This window comes from Diabrotica virgifera, chromosome 8 (genome assembly GCF_917563875.1).
Source record: "Diabrotica virgifera virgifera chromosome 8, PGI_DIABVI_V3a".
NCBI classification, from domain to species: domain Eukaryota; kingdom Metazoa; phylum Arthropoda; class Insecta; order Coleoptera; family Chrysomelidae; genus Diabrotica; species Diabrotica virgifera.
This window is the reverse complement of record NC_065450.1, coordinates 187,188,192-187,216,101: the sequence shown is the minus strand read 5'-3', so window position 1 is coordinate 187,216,101 and position 27,910 is coordinate 187,188,192. Positions and strand designations below refer to the sequence as shown.

Sequence of the window (27,910 nt, the reverse complement as noted above, 5' to 3'; positions counted from 1 at the left end):
AGTAACGACCATAATAAAAATAAAATAAAAATTCCATTTTTATTCAGTTGCAATGGGAAGACAAAACAATCTTATTTTTCAACTAGAATACGGAGCGCAGTCCAGCCCTCTGAATCGACGATTTTCGACTCTTGTTGGAGTCTCATCGGAGAGAACGTAGGCCTGCTACTCCATACTCAAATTGACCAACACCGAGAGTTTATCCCCCACACCGCAACTGACGTGAATGGACTAGGTGACTAGCGTCATCTGGCAATTGAAAGATGAAGTAGTTTTCAATCCTAACAGCAATATTAATATTATTTAAAAATATTAAAATATTACTAAAAGATTTTTAAATTGAAAACTTATTGGTCCATTTTCTCCGTAACACCTCCTGGCTTCTGAAATTTGCAAGCCAGATGGATGCTGAAGCGAAGAAGACAAGAGGGAATTCAAAAACTTACAATTCACGACCCCGTCTGTTCAGCTGGTAAATTCCAACAGAAAATGGACCTAGTTACTCAAAGAAGTAACGACCAATATAAAAATAAAATTTCCATTTTTATTCAGTTGCAATGCGAATATAGTTTGTTTTACATCGCGATCTAGCTGCTGATCGTGTGGTAAATTAAAGTTTATTGGCAGTTTTTAAACCACGTGACATTCGCCGGAGATACGGCTGGTTGTATTTATTCATTCATTTCTTGTTGTAATCAGGTCGAGACAACTTTTGGTTATATAGAAACCGCAAAGAACACTGAAAGCAAGGTATCTTCGGTATGTTCTGGTCATCGATGTAAACTTCGACCTACAGATTTAAATGTTATTGAGAATTTGTGGTTGAGATTAAAAATAAAGTAAATAGTCCCCCAATATCAAATCGAAATGAATTAAAAGTCAAAATTACTGAAGCTTGGGACACAATTTCCCCAGAGTACACTAGAAAGTTGGTGGAATCCATGCCTAGACGACTACAGGCTGTAATTAATAATGAAGGAGGCCCTACAAAATATTAGCAATCATTTTTCAATGCGTTAAGTTTGTTTTCTTTATTAATTTTCTTCTTTTAAAATGTGCATCATTTTAGCTGTGACATCAAAATCATACATAAAATAATTAAATATTTATTGTTATTTAAGTAAGGTATATTTAAAACCCAAAAAATAGCTCATGCTATTTTAAAAGACTAATAGTTGTTTAATTTTATTATGTAATTTTTTTCTAATAAATATTGAGCCACTGACACAAGCTAGTTTTATTGAGTAGGGATTGCATCATTTAAGCTGTGAGTCACTGTATATCCCTAAAATATATGTCAAACAAAAGAAAATTTAATATTCAAAATAAAAAAGATCATATATCTTTATAACGATAGAATAAGGTCTTAGTGCCGTTTTGGATAAATAATATAAAATCAGTCCGTTTAAAATTGTTTTCAAGAAAATTAAAAAAAACTAGAACCAAAATCTTTTTCGCAATAAAAAAGAAGAACTGTTAAAACGCAAAATCTTTAAAACAATTTTTTAAAGCTAGTGAAGTAACTAACTTAACATAAATTTAACCTTCCTGAGGTTTCCGAACTATACAGGTCTCAAAAAGATACTTACATAAAACAAATTCTTAAAGTTATATCGGAAATATACTTTTCTTATTTTTTTGTTTTTATACATATTGGTGTCACTTTCATTCTTGTTTGGTACTGGCTTGCTCGTTTTTTACCCCGTATTAAACAAAATAACTAAAAAATCTATAAACATTGGAATACGTAATTTGTACTAATCTACACTAGGAATCTGGCAAAAATCCAAACGTTTCAAGTTACTTTTGAACAAACAAATTTTATAAACTAAGTACACTATTCGAAACAATAAGAGGAACGCTTACTTTTATTTAATTTTGAGAAACAACTGCAGAGCCATATTCCTAAGTTAATTTAATACATTTAACGTATACCAAATACATTAGACTATAATATATACAACTCCCACAGAAAACTGGAAGCACGTTGCCACTAGCGCCTCTGCCGGCTTGAGTTGAACTACGTTTTTTCAACGTAAACATACAATTTAATTTCGTTAACTTTTGGATAATTAATTAGCTAATCTTGGCAAATTGTGTTTGTATTTTTATAGAAAATGTCTTATATCTTCTTCATTCGACTAGGAAAAGGACAGAAAGTCCTCTGCTCTGCCGAGGAAGCCTATAAGGCAGAAATAGCTGTCCAGGGATTGTGCATCCCTCTGAATCGAAAGCAAGTGCAGCAAGTGAATGTGACTGCATATAGTAGTCCTTTTTGATTTCTATATTCGTCGTCTGCTGTCTTATAAATTGTAAAAGTCGCAGATTAAGGATGTACCAGAAAGAACTTCCAACAAGAAAAATTTCAGATTTATATAACTATGAAATGAAATGTCTTTCTGGCACAAAGTAGGGAGCGGACGGTAGAACTCTACTAACATTATATGATCCGTTCCAAGATTGATTATGGATACCAAGCTTACTCATCTGCTTCAAAAACAACTCTAAAAGTTTTAGATATCGTTCAAAACAACGCTTTTAGAAAAATATGTGGTGCATTTAAAACAACTACTATTATAGGTCTTCAGGCCGAACTCGGTGAACTACCTTTAGATTTAAGAAGACAGGAATTAATACTCTCATATGCAGTGAAGTGGTACTCTTTACAATGTCACCAAACCATTTCCTCTTCAAGTACTCAGCATACAAAAACTCACATTCCCTTTCAAGAAAAATGCAGACGAATCATAAATGAACTACACCTTAAAGTTCCCGAAATTTATCCTAGCAAAATACCAACTCCCCCTCCTTGGCTAATATCTTCTCCTCATTTAATATTGGATCTAGTGTCAGAAAATAAGAAAGAAACGAGTCGTCATATAATTATTTCTAAATATCAAACCTTAATTTCTCAATTTTCCTCATTCGAACAGTTATTCACTGATGGATCAAAGACTAAATATTGTGTAGCATCTGCCTTTGTAACACAGAATGAAATAAAGAAATATAAACTAGCGGAGACAAACACTATTTTAACCGGAATGGGACGTTTCATCGCCGCCGTTTCGATGCCGCCGTTTCGATGCCGCCGGTTCATCGCCAGTCCATTTCATCGCCGGCCGTTTCATCGCCAGTTAGTCAGTTGATCTTGTATTATGGGAGATGACACGACACGACGTTAAATTCAGTTCAAAACTTATGACAAATAAATAGATAAAAAATATTATTATATTAATTTACTGTTCTATTTTTACTTCCCCGAAATTTGATACTAAACAGTATTAAATTTGTAGTTTGAAATTATATTTTACGAGTATATTATAAAAGTTTAAAAGTCTATTAAAAGATTAAGTATGGCAACGAAAATGGTCATATCTCGCATTTCCTAGAATTCCTAATTAATACTAAAAATAAATAATAAATGTAACTGTCGAAAATTAGGAAATATATCAGTTAGCGATTAACTGACTGGCGATGAACTGGCGGCATCGAAACGGCCGGCGATGAATCGGCCGGCGATGAACTGGCGGCATCGAAACAGCGGCGATGAACTGGCGGCATCGAAACTGCGGCGATGAAACGTCCTAGACCCATTTTAACAGGAGAACTCTTTGCGATATATAAAGCCCTAAGTCACGTTAGAAAAAGTTACTCAAATTAACTTTCTCATAATTACGAACTTTTTAAATTCTTTAGAAATCATCTCTAAAATCTATTCTCTCCACCCTGTGGCCAAACTCATAAGACAAGAATTGCACAATCTAAATCACAAAAACGTTGCTTTCCTGTGGGTTCCATCTCATATTGGAATCGCTGGAAATGAACTGGCAGATAAACATGCTCGAGAAGCCTTAGAGGACGCAACTATAGAGATCTATCCAAAAACTCCAGCGTCACATCTCAAATCATATTTTCAGTTATTTGAAATAAAACCAACATTTCAACGATGGTATGATAATTCCAAAAATCGTTTTTCCCAAGTGATCATCTCGCGATTGCGGCTTGGTCATAGCCGCCTCACGCATGAAGATCTGATGACACGAGATCCTCAACAGCAGGTTATGCTTGTGAGACCCCTCTGACAATAAAACACCTTCTAGTGGAATGCCCTTTACACAGCTCGGATAGAGCTCAATTCGGAATCCCGGATGATTTGAAAATACTATTCTCAAAGTGCGGTTCCAAAGTGATCCTTCAATTCTTAAAAGCAATAAACTGTTTATATAAAATTTAATTGTAGTATTCTATAGTTATTATTATTATTGTTAATAAAACTATCATTTTCGCTAATAGCCATACAGGCTGAAGTGAGTTTGCAAATAAAAAAAAGAAAAGTTTCAGATTTAAATAACTATTTACCATTTTAATTTTTATTATAATGCTGATTTCTGCATCTGAGACTTTTCAGTTTGTTTAAGAGATGTCGCTGAATTGCGTCCCAATGGGGATTTCAATCATCTTTGAAATTTCCCTTAAATGGATGAGCTAGCTGGTTATCGATTCAGAGGTGTGCACGCTAGCGCTGTTGAGGAAGCCTGCAATGGCAGAAACAGCTGTCCAGCGATTGTGCATCCCTCTGAATCGAAAACAAGCAAAAGCTCACACCTAAATTTGTATTTTGATTTAATCCTATAAAAATACCTTTCTTTTAAATGTATAGTTTGTGGTTATAACTCATACAACTAGATGGCGCTATTTTGTTTGCTTCCACAAAATTAATGGGAAATGTCAAGAGTTGTATGTATTATAGTCTAATGTATTTGCTTATACTTATACCAAAATGATATTAACTAAACAAGCACTCGAATGCCAACCAGAAAGAAGAAGATGATAGCTGGAAATGAAGGCTTTAATCTTTTGGAAAAAGAATTAATTTGGTCAATTAGACAATAACAAACATTCCCAAAATTATTTCGAAGAGAGTATAAGTTGTGACAACTCCAATCCTACAAACCTTTATAGAGCTTAACATTAGGCAAAAAGTGCTGCTTAACTAAAAGTACAATACATGTTTTCAAAGTGGTTGCTACTAATCTTACCTTTTTAAACAATGGCATTTTATATATTTGGCATTTTACAGATCTATTATTTCCGATCGCTTGATAATATTAATGTAAAAGTATGAAATATAGCAAAGTAGTACCTACCAGCTATCTAAGAGACTCATTAATGTTCAGCTCAGCAGGGTGAGATTGTTCGAGGTGTGGAATTCCACAAACAAGGGATCTACCTGTTTCATGAAATAATCCCGTTTATGTAATTCCACACCTCGAAAAGTAGCACCCCACTGAGCTGAACATTAATGAGTCTCTTAGATAGCTAGTACGTTTATAACTAGCACTAGTAGTGCAAATAATTCGTGCTAAATAATCACTACGATGTTTCACTGATGGTTCGTGATAAGTTTCTGGGCTTTCTAGTAAATTTTTTGTCGGAAACGATTTTTTATTTTGCAAAATCTTATTTTATTGTTTTTACAAAAGTTAATGTATAGGTTATAACTTTTCGTGATTTTGTGTTATGTAATCACGCTCATCCCTGCCCTTATTTAAGCCGATTTATATTTTCATATCCACTGAGTGCTTAATAACGTTATTTGCTTTTCACTGTTGGTTTTTTAGTTTATTTTCAGAGTTGTTTTCTCTTTTTGATCTATTTTCATTATCCCTTCTTGGTTTTCCTTTATTACTAATGAAGTTCCAAACTTATTCTCAGTTTACGATTAGTTTCTAATCTTATTTATTATTGATCTAGTTGCCCTACTGGTTTCTTAAGGACTAGAAATACACCTAGAGTGGCATGTGGTATGTCGAAGCTAAGTTATAGTCGGTTCGTTAAACTCAGACCTGGCTAGTGATTTTAGTAAGTAATTTTACCAATTTGGTAAAATTGGCAAAAAATAATTACTAAATAGTTATTAATTACTAAATAGTTAGTAATTTTGCCAATTTTGGCAAAATGGGCAAAAAACAAAAAAATTACCTACTAAAATCACTAGGCAGTGGTGTCTGAGTTTAGCGAACCGACTATAACTATTATGTTTAAGTTCAAGAAATAGTACGGTCTATTTTTATCAGAGACATGTTAACCGTAGACAAGGCATACTGAGCAAAAAAGCGTAACGCGCGCCAGTCGATCGGTGGTCTATCTATCTCTTTTTACTAAGCGATACCGCTCATATGACGGACAAAGATGGCTAGACCACTCAAAATGAATATTGACCAACGGCGTCCTTGATATCGGCGTTACACCTCTATAGCGACACGCTTCATTTATTATTTTTTTAATTGCTAATTTTAAATATTAACTTTCTTTTCTAAACGAAAATAATATGGGTCATTTAAAATTCACATGTGTTTCGCTCGTAAAATACAAAACCAGATTGTATAAAATTAATGTTTTTTCTGGGAAACAAATTCCCCATTAAATAGTTACCTTATCAGACCTTATTTTAATAAATCACTTTTTAAATGCATTCGAAGACGCTTCTTAAAACTACAGAAGTGTTTTCAGCTTTTAAAACACCAGATAAAGGGCCAGCCTTGTTTATGTCGATAAATTAGTCTTCAACGTAAAACCACAGACATGTGTTTTTAGTTCAGCCACAGCAGTCGATACACAACCCCAGCAGGCATCGGTCGGTCATACAACCCTCGCTGGGCCCAAACAATAACAAACCCTCTTACGAGATATAAGCACGCCTTTTTAACCAAAAATAAATAAATATATTACTGTTCGTTGTTTTACACTTATTTTATTTTAGTTAATTGTTTCCGTCAACACACCACCCACAGAACACCTCGATGCACAGAGCGGCTCATAGCAGCCTAATCTACAGGTTATTATATCTATGATTTTTATACCCGAAAGTTGTTTAGAGTTATGTATTTTTCAAACTTGACGGGTGACTTACTTTGGCCTCAATGTTGTAGGTAACTAGTCATGCTTTTAGTTAAAATTATTTGTGTGGGGTTTTTGCCCTCAGAATGATATCAAATTCTGATTACTTATTGAATTGATTGAATTTAACATAAAATTCTATGATAATAGTCGCCTGCTAATAGTATCCATTTGATTGGTCTGTTGGATTTTACACTTCACCATTTTAACTAATATCTTGAGTCTATATTTGATATAAAACTTTCTAGAGTTTAGCTGTCAGAACGTCCTAAACATTATTTCTCATTAGCACTACAGTTTTAACTTTAAATAAGTTAGAAACTAATTGATCCATTCCGGGTAATCTAAAGAATCACTTGTGCCTTTTGCCGATTTACTGCAAAGCGTACCTATATCGTATAGTTAGCTTCTAATTTATTTATCTACTTTTTATTATTTATATTTTAGGTGTTTTTTTTTTGTAATTCCCATGGCATTTAAAAATATTTACTTTATTTAGGAAATTATCTCAAAGACAAAAAATAGGTACAACAAATACAAATTTTTGCTGCGATGAGATTTTGCACATGCACCATCATTAAATTTATATGAATTAAACATAACGGTTACGTGAAACATCATATGTCATGTACGTACGTCAAGGTCAAAGATATCTTAAAGTAATTTGAGGTTACTGAATATTAATGAGAGCTTTGGATATTATTACCGTTATTAGCTTACCTGTTACTTTCTCACGAGTGCAAAGAACGAGTTAGCAATGGTGATCGACTCTTGAAAATACATACCATGTGCTACCTATGGACGGCCGGAGCGATGACGTAGAAGTGTCAATTTTTATTGACATATGTCATGTCAAATTTTTCCAAACCTTTCCAAACAAACGTTGTTTAGTGTGGCAAATTTGTATTTTTTATTATTTTTTCAGTTTTTACAGATAATATTTCCGTTTTTTGCAATAAGTAAGTATTGTTATAGTTACTACAACAATTTTACAAGGTTGTGTAAATAATAAAGCATGATGTTTTATATAAATAGCAATAAAATGTATGTATGGGTGAAGTAAGGTTAGAATTTATTTGATTTTTAGAAATTTTAGATTTTATTTTATTTTTTTTAGATTTTACACTAATTAAAAAGTCTCTAGATTCGGTAAAACCTTACTTTTCAACGTGTTTACAATCTTTTTTTGGAAAGTGATCATAACACTGAATATAGCCGCAGTTGGCCGTGACGTCACACTTCGGCCGTCTATTGGATTATGCCTGTCAGTATGTCAACAAATTGTCAACAATTAGAACCGTAGGTATATCTGGGCCCGGATTACGTACACTCGATACGCATCGTATCCGCCATATTTTCCCATAGCGCCTTACGGGAAAACATGGCGGATACGATGCGTATCGAGTGTACGTAATCCCTATGCTGTTTGGATCCCAGTAGTCATTTGTCGCATTCAGGAGACGAAAAAGTGACGGAGCGGTTCCGCAACTGTTGGGAATTCATTTTCTGAATGTGGCGCTACTTGCGGAACGTGTTACGGAACGGTCGCCATGACACTTTAATTCTGCTACCTCCGTCCAATGGCTCCTTTTGTGAATTTGTCAATAGACTTGTTGAAAGATGGCGTCAAGTACTAATTATCAATTGGAAAATAGCGCAGACGGTAAACAATCCATGGTCTATGACCATGATTATGAAATAAAAACAATTTATTATGCAGAGGCAAGTATATAACCTCACATATAACAGAAAGTAATAGACTGTCACGAATTTAGGGAGCTGAGCGTTCACAAGACGAAATAGAACTGTTACCGCTCCATCGGGAACTGCTCCCTCACTTTTTCGTCTTCTGAATGCGACCATTGCCTACGCAATATTGTCTACAGATAAGATTATTCTTTTTTTACAGTTTCTTGGACACAGTTAAATAGAGTTTACAATAGAGGATCGTTTGGGTTCGGGTGTTTTTAAACAAATTCACTAACATAGGATGAAAAAATAATAATTATTTTAAACAAAATAATCTTTTAATATATCTCTGCTAATTTACTTAACATATCTACCCTCTTTGATTTCTATCGAGGTTATACAACTCAAGCCACCATTTACCACCATTTATCAAACGATCAGAAATTCAATATACTGCTTTCAGCGGTAATAACCTATTTTATAAGGATTTGAAATTTTTGTGACCTATTACTGGTGGAGTTTTTAAAATTCTATCAAAATACTGATAAGGTTTTTTGCTTTCAACATATTCATCGGGACAAAGGATTGTTGTTCATACAGGACTGATTAATTGGCTAACTGTTGTCTTTGGTTGCTCCTTCTATGGGCTTTGCGTTTGATTCGTGCATTTGAGATGTACTTTTAGACTGCACCAGAATTGAAGATAATGCTTCTAACGATTGCCTAACCTAAAAAACAAAAAATTAAATAACCTATTATGTATGCTTATAATTAAAAATAAATTTGGAGATCAGTACGCAAGAGAGAGTAGTGATTACATTACAGGAGAATACCATGGCGGCCGGTGCCGTATTTCCCATTACGCCAAATACGCAAAGGCGTCAGGTGGCAAAATATAAAAGGCGGCGAAGACGTACAGCTTCAATGCTAAATCAAATAAAATGCATATTTAAACATAGCCGACGAAGTAAGCCGGTCTACGGTTGCTGTTACATTGGCTTCCAGGGGGCTACCGTTTAAGAGGAACAGTGGAAAAGTTTGGAAATCCACACAATGGAAATTTCATGATGTGTTTGGAGCTTATGGCGGAATTTGATCCTTTTTTAGTAACGCATAAACGTTAACATGAAAATCCAGGAAGTGGGAAAACGTTATACCCTTCATCCGCAATATGTGAAAAATTCATCGAATTAATGTCGACTGAGCTTATAAGACAGATCATGTCCGAAATTAAAAAGTCAAAATACTTTTCCATAATGCTTGACTCGACAGTCGACTTATTAGGTATATTACAATCAACGGAAAACCAGTGGAGCGATTTATTGGGTTTTTACCAAAGGTGGGACATAAATCGGAAGAAATGAAACATGCCATAATTTTTAAATTGGGGAAGCTTAATTTAGAATTAAAGCGTTGTCGAGGCCAGTCTAATGACAATGCCAGTAACATGTCTAGATTTTAAAGTGGTTTATAAGCAAGGATTTGAAATCGCAACCCACTTGCCGACTACATACCATGCGCTGCCCACTCATTGGTGGGCGTTTGTGCTGCTGAATGTGACAAAGAAGGTGTAAGATTTTTTGAAACAGTGCTTAACCTACATACATTTTGCTCAGCATCTACTCGCCGTTGGAAAATTTTACTTTCCCATTTAAAAACTGGCGCTAAAGTTCCAAAACGGGTCGATGGAACAAGATGGTCTGCGCTCCATGATGCTCTAGTGAGGTTATGCCAGAGTTGGAGCGAATATTTAAATGCTTTGACAATGATTGAGCCATCGATCTCTGAAAAACCAATGGTTCGCGCGGAAGCAACTGGAATAATCAAATACTTCAAAGCGTTGATACCAACCCTGAAGGCCCAACTACCCTTTTTTTATCTTTGATAAATTTTATAAAGTCATTACGAAATACTGAAACGTTTGAAATGTATCTCAACAAAGCTAAAATGGACGAAAATTACAATGATAGTCGACAACGAAATCGAAGACCTAAACTTTTTCTAGATGAAAATAGGGATGATGACACTATCCTGACTGGCAGGGAGCAATTAAAGGTAGAAAAATATTTTTCTATACTTGATAGTTACGATAAAATTGAAAAAAGATATGAAGCATATGAAAATATTTTCAAAAAATTTAGAGAATCCTTTTACCATCAAAGAAAGCTCCCACGAAACGTTAATAGAAAGTGCCAAGTACCTACAACCAGTGCTGTTTTTGTGACGGTACGCGCCGGTACCTCTTGGGAAAAAATTAAAAAAAAACAAAATTATAGACAAATTCCTGAATTTTTTCCTTGCTCCCAAATAACTTTAAAACGCCCTTACTGAGGCTAAATTTAAAACGTTTTCCCGGGGGTGGACCCCCTTATGAACACTCCCCAGACCCTCCAGAACATTGCGTACCGGAACCTATGTTGTTACAAAAACGGCACTGCCTACAACAATGCTATCAGGACTATCTGGAAGATTCCTTTCCACAAGAATCTTTGCATTTCTCCGATTTATTAAAAAAGACGTAATTTATGAAAAAATTACTCTATCAAATACAGGGTGTAACGAAAATACAGGTCATAAATTAAATCACATATTCTGAGACCAAAAATAGTTCGTATGAACCTAATTTACCTTTGTACAAATATGCACATAAAAAAAGTTACAGCCCTTTGAAGTTACAAAATTAAAATCGATTTTTTCGAATATATCAAAAACTATTAGAGATTTTTTATTGAAAATGGACATGTGGCATTCTTATAGCAGGAACATCTTAAAAAAGAATTATAGTGAAATTTGTGCACCCCATAAAAATTTTATGGGGGTTTTGTTCCCTTAAACCCCCCCAAACTTTTGTGTACGTTCCAATTAAATTATTTTTGTGGTACCATTAATTATATTCAATATTTCTAAAACTTTTTTGCCTCTTAGTATTTTTTCGATAAGGCAGTTTTTATCGAGTTGCGGCTTCTTTTTTAATATATTTACATACAAATTTTATGGGGGTTTTGTTCCTTTAAACCCCCCAAATGTTTGTGTATGTTCCAATTAAACTTTGACTGCGATACCATTAGTTAAACACAGTGATTTTAAAACTTTTTTGCGCCTTTGTATTTTTTCGAGAAGGCACTTTTTATCGAGATGTGACTTCTTTTTTAATATGGCTCAAAATATACCTAAAAATGTAAATCATAAATAAATTTTCATTATTACCAAGTCTCCATAATCGTACTTAGCCATATCCAAATACGTGGTAGGTTTGACAAATATTCAAAATATCTCGATAAAAACTGACTTTTCGAAAAAGTACCAAGAGGCACAAAAGTTTTTAAAATATTGTGTTTAACTAATGGTACTACAATAATAATTAAATTGGAACGTACACAAAAGTTTGGGGGGGGTTTAAAGAACAAAACCCCCATAAAATTTTTATGGAGTGTCCAAATTTCACTATAATTTTTTCTTAAGATACTACTACCATAAGAATGCCACATGTATATTTTCAGTAAAAGATCTCTAATAGTTTTCGATATATTGGAAAAAATCGATTTTCATTTTGTAACTTCAAAGGGCTGTAACTTTTTTTATGTGCACATTTGTACTAAGGTAAAGGGTAAGTTAGGTTCAATCGAACTATTTTTATTCCCAGAATATGTGATTAAATTTATCACCTGTATTTTTGTTACACCCTGTATACTATTATATATTCGGGCTTATAATTTGGAAGCCGGTTTTCCTAACGTCGAAATCGCCATGCGCATATTTGTCTCCATTGCTGTCACAGTTTGCTCGGCGGACACTAAATGGACACTTAAACGGTTAAAAACGTACTTAAGATCAACCATTGAGCAAGACAGACTTAATTGCTTGACAATATTGACCATAGAATCTTTGACTACAACCTTAGATTTTGATACGATTATTAAATGAAATGAAATCTGGACGAAAAGTAATGTAAATTATTATACTGATTTAGATGTATTTTTTGAATAATAATCTAGTTTTGGGTGCATTTTAAGAGTTAAAGGACGTTTCTTTAATTACAGTCTAATTAATGCGCATGCCCCGACAGAAGAAAAAGAAGATGAAACTAAAGAAGAGTTTTATGATGAACTAGAGTCCGCATATCAGTCATGCCCAAAAAATGATATAAAAATAATCTATGGAGACCTAAACGCCAAAGTTGGAAGAGAACAGCAATTCCAACCCACAATAGGTAGGCACAGTCTCCATGAGCAATCAAATGACAATGGCAATAGGTTAATAAACCTAGCAAGATCACTTAACATGGTGATTGCTAGCACATACTTCGCTCGCAAAGATATACACAAGGGTACCTGGAAGTCCCCAGATGGAATGACAGTAAATATGATAGATCATGTTATTGTAGACTCGACACACCAATCGAATATAATAAACGTCCGCACCAGAAGAGGGGCAAATGCGGATTCTGATCACTACCTGGTCGAAAGTAGAGTAAGGGCTAGAATTTCAAACATCAAAAAGGAAAGAGGCTCTAAACATGAACGATACAAGGTAGAAGGACTCAAAGAAACAAACAAAAATAAAGAGTATAAAGAAAAGATAAGCATCAAACTAGAAAACAGACCAAAACATGAAAACCCAAATAAGGAGTGGGAAGAGTGCAGAGAAATCATAAAAGAGACAGCTAAAGAAGTGTTAGGCATAGAAGGTAAAGAAAGAAGAACAAGAACGAATGACTGGTTTGACGAAGAATGTCAGATTATAACAGACAGAAAAAACAGAGCATATTTACTGATGCAACAGGGGCACAGAACCCGACAAGCAGAGGAAGAATATAAACAACTACGCAGAGAAGAAAAGAAAACTCACCGAAGAAAAAAGAGAGAATATATGAACAAAGAACTTCAGGAACTGCAAGAACTAAGTAGATCGACAGAGACAAGAAAATTTTATCAGAAACTGAACAAAAGCAGAAAAGACTTCAAACCGAGAACGACGATGTGTAGAGATAAGGAAGGTAATATATTGACAGAACAGCAAGAGATACTAAGAAGATGGACAGAACATTTTACGGAAAAGCTTGAAGGAGATGGGAGTCAGACGAACCCTGATATACCATTAGACCAAGCAGACAACAGAGAAAAGAGTCCACCAACAATAGCCGAGATTAGAACAGCAGTAGACAAATTAAAGAACAATAAATCACCGGGATCGGATCAAGTAGCATCGGAATTACTGAAGGAAGGAGGAGACGCACTACAGAAAACAATACATGTATTGATAACAAAGATATGGTCAAATAAACAGCTACCAGCGGAGTGGAATAGTGGTATTATTGTACCATTACATAAAAAAGGGAATCAGTTAGAATGTGGAAACTACCGTGGAATCACGCTGCTGAATGCAGCATACAAAATAATGTCCAACGTCATTCATGAAAGACTTAGACCACACGCTGAAAAAATAGTTGGCAGGTACCAAAGTGGCTTCTGTAGACAGAAGTCAACAATAGACCAGATATTTGTTCTGCGACAGATCCTTGAAAAAACAAGTGAACATAACATCGACACACATCATCTCTTCATAGACTTCGAAAGCGCATATGACAATATAAACCGAGAATTCTTAATAAAAGCAATGAAAGAATTTAATATACCAACACAACTAATAGAACTGATAAAAGAATCTCTAAAAGTAGAAAGTAAAATCCGGATACAAAACGAACTAACGGAAACAATAGATGTGAAAAAGGGACTACGCCAGGGAGACGCTCTATCATGCATCTTGTTCAACATTGTACTCGAGAAAATAATGAGGGACACAACAGTCAATACTCGAGGAACAATAATTAATAAAAGCGTGCAAATACTAGCATTTGCAGATGATGTTGACATAATCGCAAGATCAAGAAGAGAAATGATAGAGGCATTCAATCAAATAGAACGAGCTGCACAAAATAGTGGCCTGAAAATCAACCAGAACAAAACAAAATATATGCAGGTAAGTAAAAACACAGAAATAAGGCAGCCACAAAATATAACAATAGGAGAATACAACATTGAGGGGGTAAAAAACTTTACATACTTGGGATCCCTAGTCACATCTGATAATAACGTAGCAGAAAAAGTGAAGAGGCGAATATTTATTGCCAATAAAAGTTATCATGGCTTAATTCGGCAACTAAGATCAGACAACGTCGCAAGGAAAACAAAATGCCAAATATACAAAACCCTAATAAGACCGGTACTCACATACGGCTCAGAAACCTGGACACTCACAAAAAGAGAGGAAACATTGCTAGCCACCTTTGAAAGAAAAATCTTGCGACACATATATAAGGGCACAAAAGAAAATGGAATTTGGCGAAGAAGGTACAACTTTGAACTATACGAAATATACCAGGATCCAGATATCATAACATTCATTAAAATAGGACGGCTGCGTTGGATGGGACATGTAGAAAGAATGGAAGAAGGCGAAATACCAAACAAAATATTCAAACAGATGCCAGTAGGAAAAAGAACAAGAGGAAGACCGAAGCTGAGATATTTAGAACAAATAGAAAATGATATAAAACCTTAAAAATAAAAAACTGGAGAAAAAAAGCACGAAACAGATCAGAGTGGAGAAGAATCCTGGAACAGGCCAAGACCCAGAAAGGGCTGTCGAGCCAATGATGATGATGATCTAGTTTTGGAGTGTTGTTTCTATTTACCTAGGTAACTTAGGGGCGGCATTTTTAACTAGCGTAGGGCAGAAAAATGGTAAATCCGGCACTGATTGCGTTTCGAAAGGAGAATACCGATTTGCTAGAATAGTAAGTAATAAAATATCAGAAAAATAACTCCGATTAGTATTATTCAAAAACGAGAGCTTAAAATAAGAGAAACAAAAATAACCGTCCAAAGAACACCTGACAATGCAAATAATAATATAATAGAGAACTCTACCATTGAACGTGTGGATGCCTTCAAATATCTGGGCAAAGAAATCGATCGAAAGAATTTCGTATGTAGCGAATTAATCCACGTATATCCAGTGGTAATCGTACTATGCTAATAAAAGATTGAAGGCTTCTTCTTCTTGCAGTACCGTCTCCTATCGGAGGTTGGCTACCATCAGCGCAATCTTAACTTTGTTGGCTGCAGCTCTGAACAATTGTATTGAACTGCACCCGTACCACTCACTTAAAATTCGCAACCAGGAAGTCCTCCTACGTCCCACATTTCTGTTTCCAGAGATTTTTCCTTGGAATTTGAGCCTTAGTGAGAAGTACTTTTCTCCTCTCATTATGTGGCCTAGATATTCCAGTTTTTTCGTTTGTATGGTTTTTATCTTCAGTAAAACATCTTGATTTGTTACTCTCTCTGTCCATGGTATTTTCCATATTCTCCTGTAGCACCACATCTCCAATGCCTCAATGTTTTTGATGTTTATCTTTTTTAGTGTCCAAGCTTCCATGCCGTACAGCAGAACGGAGAAAACATAGCACACACGGCAGCATAGGAACTTTTTCATTTTAATAAATGATTGTCTCGATATTTCTATTCGCCTCTTAATTTCTCTTGTCTGATCATTAGTATCAGTTTAAATTTTTGGATCAAACCATTAAATATTTGTAGATTGATCGCATCGAAATTATTAGACAAAAGAACCAAAATGACTATCTACAGAACATTGATTAGACCCGTAGTAACCTGTGGTTGTGAAACCTGGGGTAATGACAAAAAAGATGAAGCCCAACTCAAGACATTCGAGAGAAAGATACTGAGAAAAGTATACGGACCGGTGCAAGAGGAAGAAGGTACATGGAGAATCAGGAGAAATGGCGAAATTAATGAATTACATGAAGGGTACGATATTATAAGATTTGTGAAAAGTCAAAGACTGTCATGACTAGGACATGTAAAGAGACAAGAAGATTCAAAAATAACGAAGAAAATATTACAATGGAAGCCGATAGAAAAACGAAAAAAGAGGAACGAGATGGTTGGATGACGTGGAAGACGACCTGAAAACTATGAATGTAAGACAATGGAGGAGAAGGATACAAGAGAGGGCTTCAAATAACGAAGTTGCGACAGTTTAAAATTAGAAATGACGCTTGGAACCTTACTGTTCTGAGCCCTCGAATTATCACAATAATGTTGATTATAATAGTGGTTTTGATGATGATAATAACAGTAATCAGTAAGTATACTAACCTGAGCAATAAGAACTAAATTCGAATCTAAAAAGTCATTCACGGCCCCTGCCGATTTCGAATGCATCTGAGAATGCCACTGCAAGAGGTCGCTATATACATCCTTGGATCCTTTGATCATGTTCTCGTGCAGCGCCAGAGAGTATTTGTTTTGAATTTTGCTTATTCGATAGAGCAACAGCCCGGCTGAGAAAAAGAGAAGAATGAGCAAGAGTGTTGTAGCACACAAGATTATGCTTTGTCTTGGTAATTTTCTAAACTCGACGATGGCCTCCTTTAGCACTTTCATGAACCCTCCAGAGTCCTTGTCATAATCCGACCCTAAAATTTAACGACAATTAAATTTAAGTATGTACAGTTACGATCACTGAATAGTTTACACCTTAATTTTTTATTGTAATACTGTAAAATTGCAGGGCTGCTAAATTAATTATGAAGGTTAAAAATAAAACAGGAGACTAATATAGTTACGTCATAGTAATCATTACTAATCAATACCTAATGGTTATTTATGAAACAGTTCTTGAAGTATGCTTTTTCGCGAACGCACGCGATGTTTAGAGCACGAGCGACAGAGGTGCGAGTGCTATACATCGCGTAAGTTCGCAAAAAGTACTTCACGCACAGTTTCATACAATATTTTATCTACGATAAACAAATAAAAAACTGTAACTCTTCGTCACTAGAATTCATTTCTATTCTACAATTTTAGAACTTTGACATTTAAAAATTCTAACTACTTTCAAACCACAAAACTGTCCAAACTTTTGTAGTAATTTATTGCTTACATGTCATCACCATGACAATGCGACAGTTAAGGATATTTTATTATATGAAAGTGTGCTAAAAAACAGTGCGAAAAAGTAAATCCCATTTAAAATACATTGTTACTTCAAGCACTATAATGACAGTTTTCACAAACTAAAAACTTATACATAATATGAGATAGAGTAAACAGTGTCGCCCTTTCTTTTTTTTTTGAAGAGTTGTTATGTTCGTTAGAGAGTGTTGGAGATTAATTAAAAATATGAGAAATAATGAGAAACAAACTGAAAATGCGAGAATTATCATAAAGAAAACTTTGTTTATTTACGTATTTTAATTCATAATATGGAAAATTGCTATTATGAAAAGTTGTTTAGAATTAAAAATTATGTTTTAATGTGCAATTATATATTTTATATTATAAAGGTACTTTACTCTTGATCGAAACTCATATTTTTTATATACCTCGTATACAATTAATAAAATTTGATATATGATGGTTGCATCATAAATCTTAGACCATGAAGAGCTTTTTATGAAGAATAACTTTTCTTCGTCAAATTAAAAATAAAAGAATTATAAATGAAAATGTTATTGGTATCCATAATTTGAGAAAAATCTTCAAATATTTTTTTCCATTAAAAGGATGTAATTGCACATATCAGACCATAATTTTTTATTCCAAACAACGTTTCATATAGTCGGTTCGCTAAACTCAGACACAACTGACTAGTGATTTTAGTCAGTAATTTTACCAATTTGGCAAAAAAAATAATTACTAAATAATTAGTAAATTTGCCAAATTCGTACACCCTGTATACAGCGATATTGATAAAGAATAAGGCTATAACATATTAAAAAAATACTTAAATCGGACATCAGGTTTAGGAAATACAAGACATTAAAAATGACCCATTTTTTGGGGTGCCCGTTTTCTGTGCCGGTGAGTGTAGATTACTAGATATGGTACATACAGCATATACCTACATATTTAATATCTACTGTTTCTCTACCTTTAATGAATTTATGTTCCGTACTCTGGTTGAGTGTAAAAGAGTACACACAGAATCGATATGAGTACAATAAGATCCAGAACCAAAAGCATGGCATTAGCTATAGATTCAAATCTGAATCAGCTATGAAAAAACATTAAACATAATATGATACAGTTATATGTTTAATGGAGTTAGATACTCACAGAAAAGCAAACATTTAAGTTTTTTAAAATAAAATAAAAATTTACTCACCTTCTACTCCACTAGGTCGTAGATCTTTTGGAATTATTTTGACTAAAGAAAACTTAGGCTTTATTTCAATTGGGGGTGAATCTCGACCACTTTCTACTTCTATTGAATCACTAGAATCTAAGTCTGGTTCCTAAAACGAAAGAACAAATTTAAATTATTAAAGATATTTTTAAAACTTGTATTTGTTTGATAAAGATCAATACCATGTAATACCGCATTTACACTCAGTCCTGCTGGACAGGGAAGTGGGCAGCGTGAATGTGTAAATAGCTTACTCGCGCTGCTGTTGTTCATGCTACTGCCATTGTACAGCGCTCCCTCGAAAGTCGGTTTTCGAGATGGAAGTCAGAGGACTGGCAGCGCGAGGGCGAGTAAGCATTCACATTCAACTACTCTCTCTTTCTCTCACTTGCCGCCGGCAAAGCGGCAAGTGAGTAAGGGAGCAAGACGATGCTGTCGTTACATTCCATTCTTGAAAGTCGTTTCGGTTGACGAGATAAATGAGTTGTGAGGACATTGGCGAGGAACTGATGTGAACACCTCACTCGCGTCGATATCGTATTTCGGGCAATATTTCCGGCAGCAGCAGTGGCAATAGCTGAGTATAAATCCGGCAGAATATTTCAATTAATTAATTTTTATTTATTTGCTTCTGTCATCATATCTGTTGGCAGATGCACTTACAAGTTCGTCAAGGATTTAGCAAATGATTATAAGTTGTGCCATTTTTGTGTAAAGCAGTAAGTGATTTTTATGAAGTTTTTTGCATTGTTTTCTTGGAAACCTTAGACCCCAGGGTTGCCACATCACCACATCTTTACATTCAAGACCTGCGTTGATACTGACTTATATGGATAATAGTCTACAGTCTACACAAACATGCGAAAGACTAATAAGTAATTTGTATTTCTCTCTCTAAATTCTTAGTACCTTTGGATAACTTTTTGGTCCGTTAATGTTTAATGACCTTAAGACATTCCTAAATTACAAGTAAAAGTTCTCATAATTTTATCCAGCATCCTATTTTATACACTCTCTTTCATTAAGGACATTCTTCATCTTTGTTTTATTGTGTGTTTGTCCTTTGTCTTTGATTATGACCGTTTTATTCCGTTTTTTGATTTTATTATTGTGTTTTACCTTTACCTATCACTATTTAATATTCTGAAAGACTATTTAAATTACCAGTGGAAGGTTTTGAGCTATAGTGAAATTATTTTGGATGAAGATGGAATGGAAAAAATATAGATATAATATTTGTGCTAGAAGCTTAAGTTATATTCTTGATATAAATAACATAAAGAGCTTCCAGATCGGTCACTATTTTAAATTAGAATTTTTAGCAAATAAAGTTAAATATGACAAATGTGATGGATATTTTATAAAGACAAGAAGTGTATACAACCTTACCATAATTTTGGTACGAAAGGAAGATATCTGAAAGGTACAGCTTGGTGGAATAATGACATAAAATTGGAAGTTTCGAAGAAGAAAAAATTGTGGAAAAAGTATATAAGCAATAAAAGTGAAAGTAATTATCAAGAATATAAGGAACAGAGAATAGTGGTTAAAAATAAAATTAAAGAAGCTAAGAATCGGCAATGGGAAGAATTTGGAAATAAAATGGAAAGTGATCGTAAGGGTAATGCGAAATTGCTCTATAGGACCCTAAAAAATCTAAGACAAAAGAAATCAAACGGAGTAACAGGTTTAGAGGACAAAGATGGTAACATATTATTAAAAAATGAAGAGATCACCGAAAGATGGCGGGAACATTTTATGGAAGTATTAATGGGAGACAACAACGAAATAGAGAATGACAGGGAGGAGTACAATTTAAATGAACAACAAGATGATGATGACATAACATACGAAGAATACAGGGAAGCAATTCTAAAATTAAAAAATGGCAAGGCTGCAGGACACGATAATATTAAGGCTGAGCTAATTAAATATATGGAAGGAGAAGGATTAGAATTGCTATGGAAGATCATAAGGAGCTGTTGGCGTATCGGATGCATACCTAGAGATTGGACTCTTGCAACTATTCTACCATTACACAAAAAAGGAGATGAACATAAGTGTTCTAACTACAGGGGAATATCATTGTTGGTAGTTGCTAGTAAAATCTACGAAATAATACTAGAGAAAAAGCTTCGAGAAAATATCGAGGCCACACTGGATGACAGCCAATGCAGCTTTAGGCCAGGGCGAGGTACAACCGATCTCATATTCACGGTGAGACAGTTATCAGAAAAAGCCCTAGAGCATAACAGTAAGTTGTTTATCTGTTTTGTGGACTTGGAAAAAGCATTTGATCGCGCGCCACGGAACAAGATCTGGGAAATATTAAACCGTAGAAATGTGAAACCGAAGTTAATCTAAGCAATATAGAGTATATATAAATGTACACGTAATAATGTAAGAACGAACAATCGCTCATCTCTAGAATTCTACACATGGACAGGTGTAAGACAAGGTGGTGTTCTCAGTCATTTGTTATTTATCACTCTAATGGACGAAATTGCAAAAGAATGCAGGGGTAAGGTAAAAAGAACTAGGGTTGGGGTGTATAAACTTCAACAAGTTTACGTGTCAGAGTTGATATATGCCGATGAACTGGTAATTGTGGCAAAATCAGAAAAATACTTGCAAGTGAATGTGAATGTTTGGAATGAAGCCTTTAAGAAATTTGGGATGAAAATAAATATTGAAAAAACAGAAGTTTTAGTAATATCGAAAACTCAAGAAAATATAAATGTAAAGCTGAATAATGAGACCATTACACAAGTAGAGGACTTTAAGTATCTAGGATCAACAATGAATGGGCAAGGAAATATATAACCAGAAATAAACAGCAGGATAATGAGTGCAACAAAATTATACTATGCACTAAATAAAAGTTTTATTAGGAAGAAAGAAGTAAGCCTGAAAACAAAAATAAAAGTATTTCAAACTGTAACCGAGCCGGTGCTACTCTACGGTAGTGAAACGTGGACAGTGAACGACAACATCCGTAGTAAAATTCAAGCATGCGAAATGCGATATTTACGTGCGGTATCCGGGGTGACCAGACGTGATCGTATAAGAAATGAAGACATACGTGAAAAGTGCGGTGTTGGAAGGACCTTAGACAGACTTGAAACGAAACAGTTATCGTGGTTCGGACATATGGCGAGAATGAGTGAAGGTAGAACTGTAAAGAGGGTATGGAAAGCGGCATCTGACAACAAACGACGAAGAGGCAGGCCAGCAAGAACGTGTGACGCAAATATTGGAAAGGCTTGCGTAAAAAGAAATATTGGGTGTAGAGAAGTAGAAAGACTAGCTACTGACCGAAAGGCATGGAGACGTCTGATTTCTCCACTTACCTCGACACCGTAAGGTACAAGAGGACGGCTTAAGTAAGTAATTTATGAAATTGTCTCTATAGATTTTTACGACAAAATGTACATTTTGTACGAAAATAGGTAATATAACAATAAAAAATACTCTGTATTCATTTCTTCTTCTAAGTGCCTTGTCCTGCCAGAACATTGGCGATCAGTCGCATGATCTTTACTTTCACAGCTGACCTAAATAGCATCGTGGTGCTCACTCCATACCACTGGTGGAGCTTATTAAGCCAGGATGTTTTTCTGCGCCAAGGGCCGCGCTTTCCCTCTAATGTTTTACTGCGCCAGGGGCCGCGCTTTCCCTCTAATGTTTTACTGCGCCAGGGGCCGCGCTTTCCCTCTACGTTTCCCTGGATAATTACACGTAGCATTTCATATTTCGGATTTCTCATCACGTGGGCAAAGTATTCTAGTTTTCTTCTTTTTATGATATTCAGTACTTCTCTTTCTTTGTTTAGCCGCTGCAATACCGCTTGATTTGTTACTCTGTTCATCCACGATATCCTCAATAATCTCGCGGAAAGCTGATCCATAGAAAGCATTCCATAGAACAAAATGCTGAACACGTAGCAGCGTAATAAACGAATTATTAGCGTAATTTTTAGCTCTCCGTTGGTTAATACCTTTTGCATTTTCCTAAATTATATTCTCGCTTGCTCTATTCTACGTTTGGTTTCCTGTGATAAATCCCATTTTTCATTCACCCAGCAGCCTAGTTTCTTGTATGCTTGTACTCTCTGCACCAAGGTTTCACTCTTACGCATAGTAAAGCTGCGACAGTAGTCCTCCCCTTCCGTGCCTATACTCACATTTATGTCATCTTAGTTCCGCGATACAATGTGCTAGAAAGTAAAAAGAGATACCGCAAACCAGTCCAAGAGATCTTATCGTCAGGAAGCGCGGAGGGTAGACTCACTCTATGTTAATATTTACCTCTATGATACACGGATTATACGACATATGACAGAAGCTCGAAACAAATGACTGTGAATGAAAAGCCCTATACGCTGTGAGCTCGTACGTAGAGGGGATATTTATAAATTCGCGAGCGCCAGTAGTGGCAAGTCTGTAAACGTTTACCGGAAATTTGACATAAATGTCAAAGTGATTAATTTAAAATTAAAATTAAAAACATTAATTATAAAAAATATTAGTTGGTCAAAGCTGTGGTATATATTTTTACCTTAAATATACTTACGTTTTAAATACTGAATTTACGTTTTTTTAATGTTCCGTAATATGTAATTATACATTAATCTATTCATCTTAGCGCTATCTACACGATAATTGTGAAAGTACCCGAAGTAAGAAATTAATATTTCATCAACAGAACGTCAAAATGATTAGCAAAATTTTAAAAAATCTATTACAATTTAATTACTTTTTAGCGTTGTAAATATTAAGCGATAACAATTAAATAACAAATTTAAAAATTACCGGTGAAAGTTGAATTAGTAATCCGCTAGGAACGACACCAGCGAAGCTCAGAGCGTATACGCTGTGAGTTCGTACGTAGAGGGGATATTTATAAATTCGCGAGCGCCAGTAGTGGCAAGTCTGTAAACGTTTAACGGAAATTTGACATAAATGTCAAAGTGATTAATTTAAAATTAAAATTAAAAACATTAATTATAAAAAATATTAGTTGGTCAAAGCTGTGGTATATATTTTTACCTTAAATATACTTAAGTTTTAAATACTGAATTTACGTTTTTTGAATGTTCCGTAATATGTATGGTATGTTTAACAGTAAATGGTTGAGTTCAATTAGTTACCACTATAAACATCCTGGATTAACCGATAATAGTATAAAAGGCCCGGTTTCAGGTAAAATTTATTTCAGGCTTTATTATGGGAGTACCGTCTAGTCAGTGTTAATTGCAAAAGACCAACACTGTCTACCTCGGTGGCTTATCGCTCCGGGTGGGTCTTAAAAATGGGCCAGGTCAGATAAATTTAATAATATTTACGACCGCACTAATTGAACTCAACCATTTACTGTTGAACAAACCATAATTATAAATTAATCTATTAATCTTAGCACCATCTACAGGATATTTGTGAAAGTATCCGAAGTAAGAAATTAATATTTCATCGATCTGTAGTATACGCTCTGAGCTCGCTGGTGTCGCTCCTAGCGGACTACTAATTCAACTTTTACCGGTAATTTTTAAATTTATTATTTAATTGTTATCGCTTAATATTTACAACGCAAAAAAGTAATTAAATTGTAATCGATTTTTTTAAGATTTTGTTAATCATTTTGACGTTCTATTGATAAAATATGAATTTCTTACTTCGGATACTTTCACAATTATCGTGTAGATGGCGCTAATATTAATAGATTAATTTATAGTTACATATTACGGAACATTAAAAAAACTTAAATTCAGTATTTAAAACGTAAATATTTAAGGTATAAATATATACCACAGCTTTGACTAACTAATATTTTTTATAATTAATGTTTTTAATCTTAATTTTAAATTAATCACTTTGACATTTATGTCAAATTTCCGGTAAACGTTTACAGACTTGCGACTACTGGCGCTCGCGAATTTGTAAATATCCCCTCTACGTACGAGCTCACAGCGTATACACTCTGAGCTTCGCTGGTGTCGCTCCTGGCGGATTACTAATTCAACTTTCACCGGTAATTTTTAAATTTATTATTTAATTGTTATCGCTTAATATTTACAACGCAAAAAAGCAATTAAATTGTAATCGATTTTTTTAAAGATTTTGCTAATCATTTTGACGTTCTATTGATAAAATAAGAATTTCTTACTTCGGATACTTTCACAATTATCGTGGAGATGGCGCAGATTAATTTATAATTACATATTACGGAACATTAAAAAAAACTTAAATTCAGCATTTAAAACGTAAGTATATTTAAGGTAAAAATATATACCACAGCTTTGACCAACTAATATTTTTTATAATTAATGTTTTTAATTTTAATTTTAAATTAATCACTTTGACATTTATGTCCAATTTCCGGTAAACGTTTACAGACTTGCCACTACTGACGCTCGCGAATTTGTAAATATCCCCTCTACGTACGAGCTCACAGCGTATACAGCTGATCCATTATTTGTCAACTTTTTATGTTATTGTTCAGTTGGTTGACATTGACATTTTCTGACGTTCTGAACGTCACTAGACATAAAAATTAACATTGCAACAAGTGAAGGTTCCAGGACTGCAATAGCTCAATATTCCTATTGGTAGGGGAGCAAAGTGTGTTAAATGTGCAGTCATTCGAGCTCGAGCGTTATAGAGACCTATTGGGTTGTGAAAATTAGGTCCTAAAACCAAAAAAAGTTAAGTAAAATTTTCCATTTTAGTGGGCGCTTGCCATTTTTTAATTTAATTTTCCATTTCCAACAATCGTTTTTTCCGAATATAACGCCATCTATCCATAATTCGAAAAAATCTTTCGAATAACCGTTAATTATTTTTACGTAAGGAATCCAAATCTGCAATAAAAAATGGGGGCTCCTATTAAAGATTTTAAAGTAACCCCCTACCCCACCTCCGTGGGGGGTCGTGTTTGGTGCCATTCGATAGATTTTTCAAAAATATTGAATAAGTGTATTTATCAGTTTTCGATCTGATGTTCATTTTGCGAAATATCGCGGGATTCGTATTTAAAATATTAAATTTACCCCCCCCCCTCTCCGTGGGAAGTCGTATTTGGTATCATTCGATAAATTTTTAAAAAATATTGAGCACATATTTTTTAGTTTTTCGATCTGTCATTCATTTCACGAAATATTCGACTTTTTCTTGTGAAAATTTGGGATTCACCCATTTCCTGACGCTCGGCTCAAATCGTCAGATTTTTTAAATATACACTCTTTTGCATGTACTTAACTTACCTTATCTTAATCTGACAATTGGGAGTATTTTTAAGGATAGATTTTTTTTTCGGGTTCCCCTGAACGAACGCCCTTGTGTTAAGAGCCAATATATGGTAGAGGTACATCTGCAGGGTACCACGTTTCTCCCCATATGATAATCTGACACGCTCGAGTAACTGCAAAAATCCCCTCTTGGGCTCCCCTACCATATGTATCTAGTACGGTGGCGTTTACTGTATAAAAATACAAGAATAAAAAACCGCTAAACGCCGTAAAAATGAGTGGCGCATAAAATATTCCAGCTACAAAAGATCTGATATGAATGTTACGTGGCGCGAAAATGGATTTTCATTTGATGCAAAACAAAATTCTAGTTTTATTTTAAAAGATTTTTCCATAATATTTGCTAAATTTGAAGTAAACGCGCCACAAAAGAGTAACTTTGATACAGTTTGAATTTTGAAACTCTTTTGTGGCGCGTTTACTTCAAATTTAGCAAATATTATGGAAAAATCTTTTAAAATAAAACTAGAATTTTGTTTTGCATCAAATGAAAATCCATTTTCGCGCCACGTAACATTCATATCAGATCTTTTGTAGCTGGAATATTTTATGCGCCACTCATTTTTACGGCGTTTAGCGGTTTTTTATTCTTGTATCAGGAGTTTTTCAAAGTTATTTATAAATTAAATGTATGAAGTTGAATGCAATGTTCCTCTATTACACGTCAAGCTTTATAAATGGTCACCTTTGTTGCATTATCTCCCAAATCATCTAGTGTCCATCGAATGTACACTAGATTTTTTTCTATTCGAAATAGATTGAAAAAAAAAATATATTGAGATGGCCGGTAAATGAAGTCGGATTGCCCGTTGCTAGATCAAATTTAGCGTCGTAACCACTACAACTCATAAACCATTTGGGGAATAATCGTTAATTGGATTATACTTTTGTATCTTAATAACTTCTCTAAACGGCTTAACCGATTTTGATCAGTAAACATGAGTTTGAAACGTATTGACCAGTAGTATCTGATGGATCTAAGGTCAAGTATGATAACTGAAGCTATTAGGTACAGGAATTATTTAGCTTTCGGAACCGTTTTTCCCACAGAAAATAGATTTTATCATATTTATGAAGCCTACAACCTAAAAATTTGAATTTTCCCGGATATGAGGTATACATCGTTAGATTCGTCTTGAGTCCTTATACAAACGCTAAGTTATTGGCACAATTCGTACGTTGAAATGTTGAGTAATTGTCGAAAAACCAAAATTTTCAAAGTTTAGTTTTACAGTTTTTCGGCTATACTGAGCCGTGTGTATGTCTGATCCTGACGGCTTGGACACCACTTGAAAGCTTAAGTCAACACTATTGATTTGATATATTTGCGGTTCTCATGCCTCTTCTTGATCCTAATATATGTACCCCCAAAAAATATGCCGTTTTGTACCTACAAAGTCCTATAGCTGGCTTATGGGTGGTCGTGGTCAAAAGTCACAAACTACACCGGCTCTAAATCGGCCCTGACCCCCTCTTTAAATACAGAGAAAAAATATCAAATCGGTTTAACTTTCAAACACACATACATACATATCCACAAACATTTTCCCTTTTTTAAATAAAAATTGAGTCACATTTCTAAGCTCTATAACTTTTGAATGGTATAACCGATTTTCAAAATTAGACATGCGTTGGAAAGGTAATGATCAGTTCTATTAGAAACCGCAAAGGTTGGACTTAAATTTTCGAAGTTTTTGGGAGTTTTGGGGACCAGAACGAAAAACAGACCCTAAATAGGAAGGGCCGTAAAATCGACACCCTTGGACCAAAATAGATGGTTGACATATGAATGGGTGAGTCTTT

At 34.5% G+C, this 27,910-nt stretch overlaps 1 protein-coding gene across 9 annotated transcripts in view; it reads right to left on the bottom strand.

Annotated features, from left to right (window-relative positions):
• Positions 1 to 8,905: 8,905 nt before the first annotated feature.
• Positions 8,906 to 27,910, bottom strand: part of LOC114341504 (GRAM domain-containing protein 2A) — a 390,019-nt gene continuing 371,014 nt past the window's right edge. For all 9 annotated transcript variants that reach the window (XM_050657718.1, XM_050657717.1, XM_050657723.1 and 6 more), the window contains 3 exons: positions 18,784 to 18,913; positions 16,773 to 17,092; positions 8,906 to 9,317 (listed from right to left, as the gene is read on the bottom strand). In XM_050657718.1, the coding sequence (XP_050513675.1) occupies positions 9,204 to 9,317; positions 16,773 to 17,092; positions 18,784 to 18,913 (564 nt within the window). In that variant the 3' untranslated portion in view covers positions 8,906 to 9,203. The remainder of the gene's footprint in view (positions 9,318 to 16,772; positions 17,093 to 18,783; positions 18,914 to 27,910) is intronic.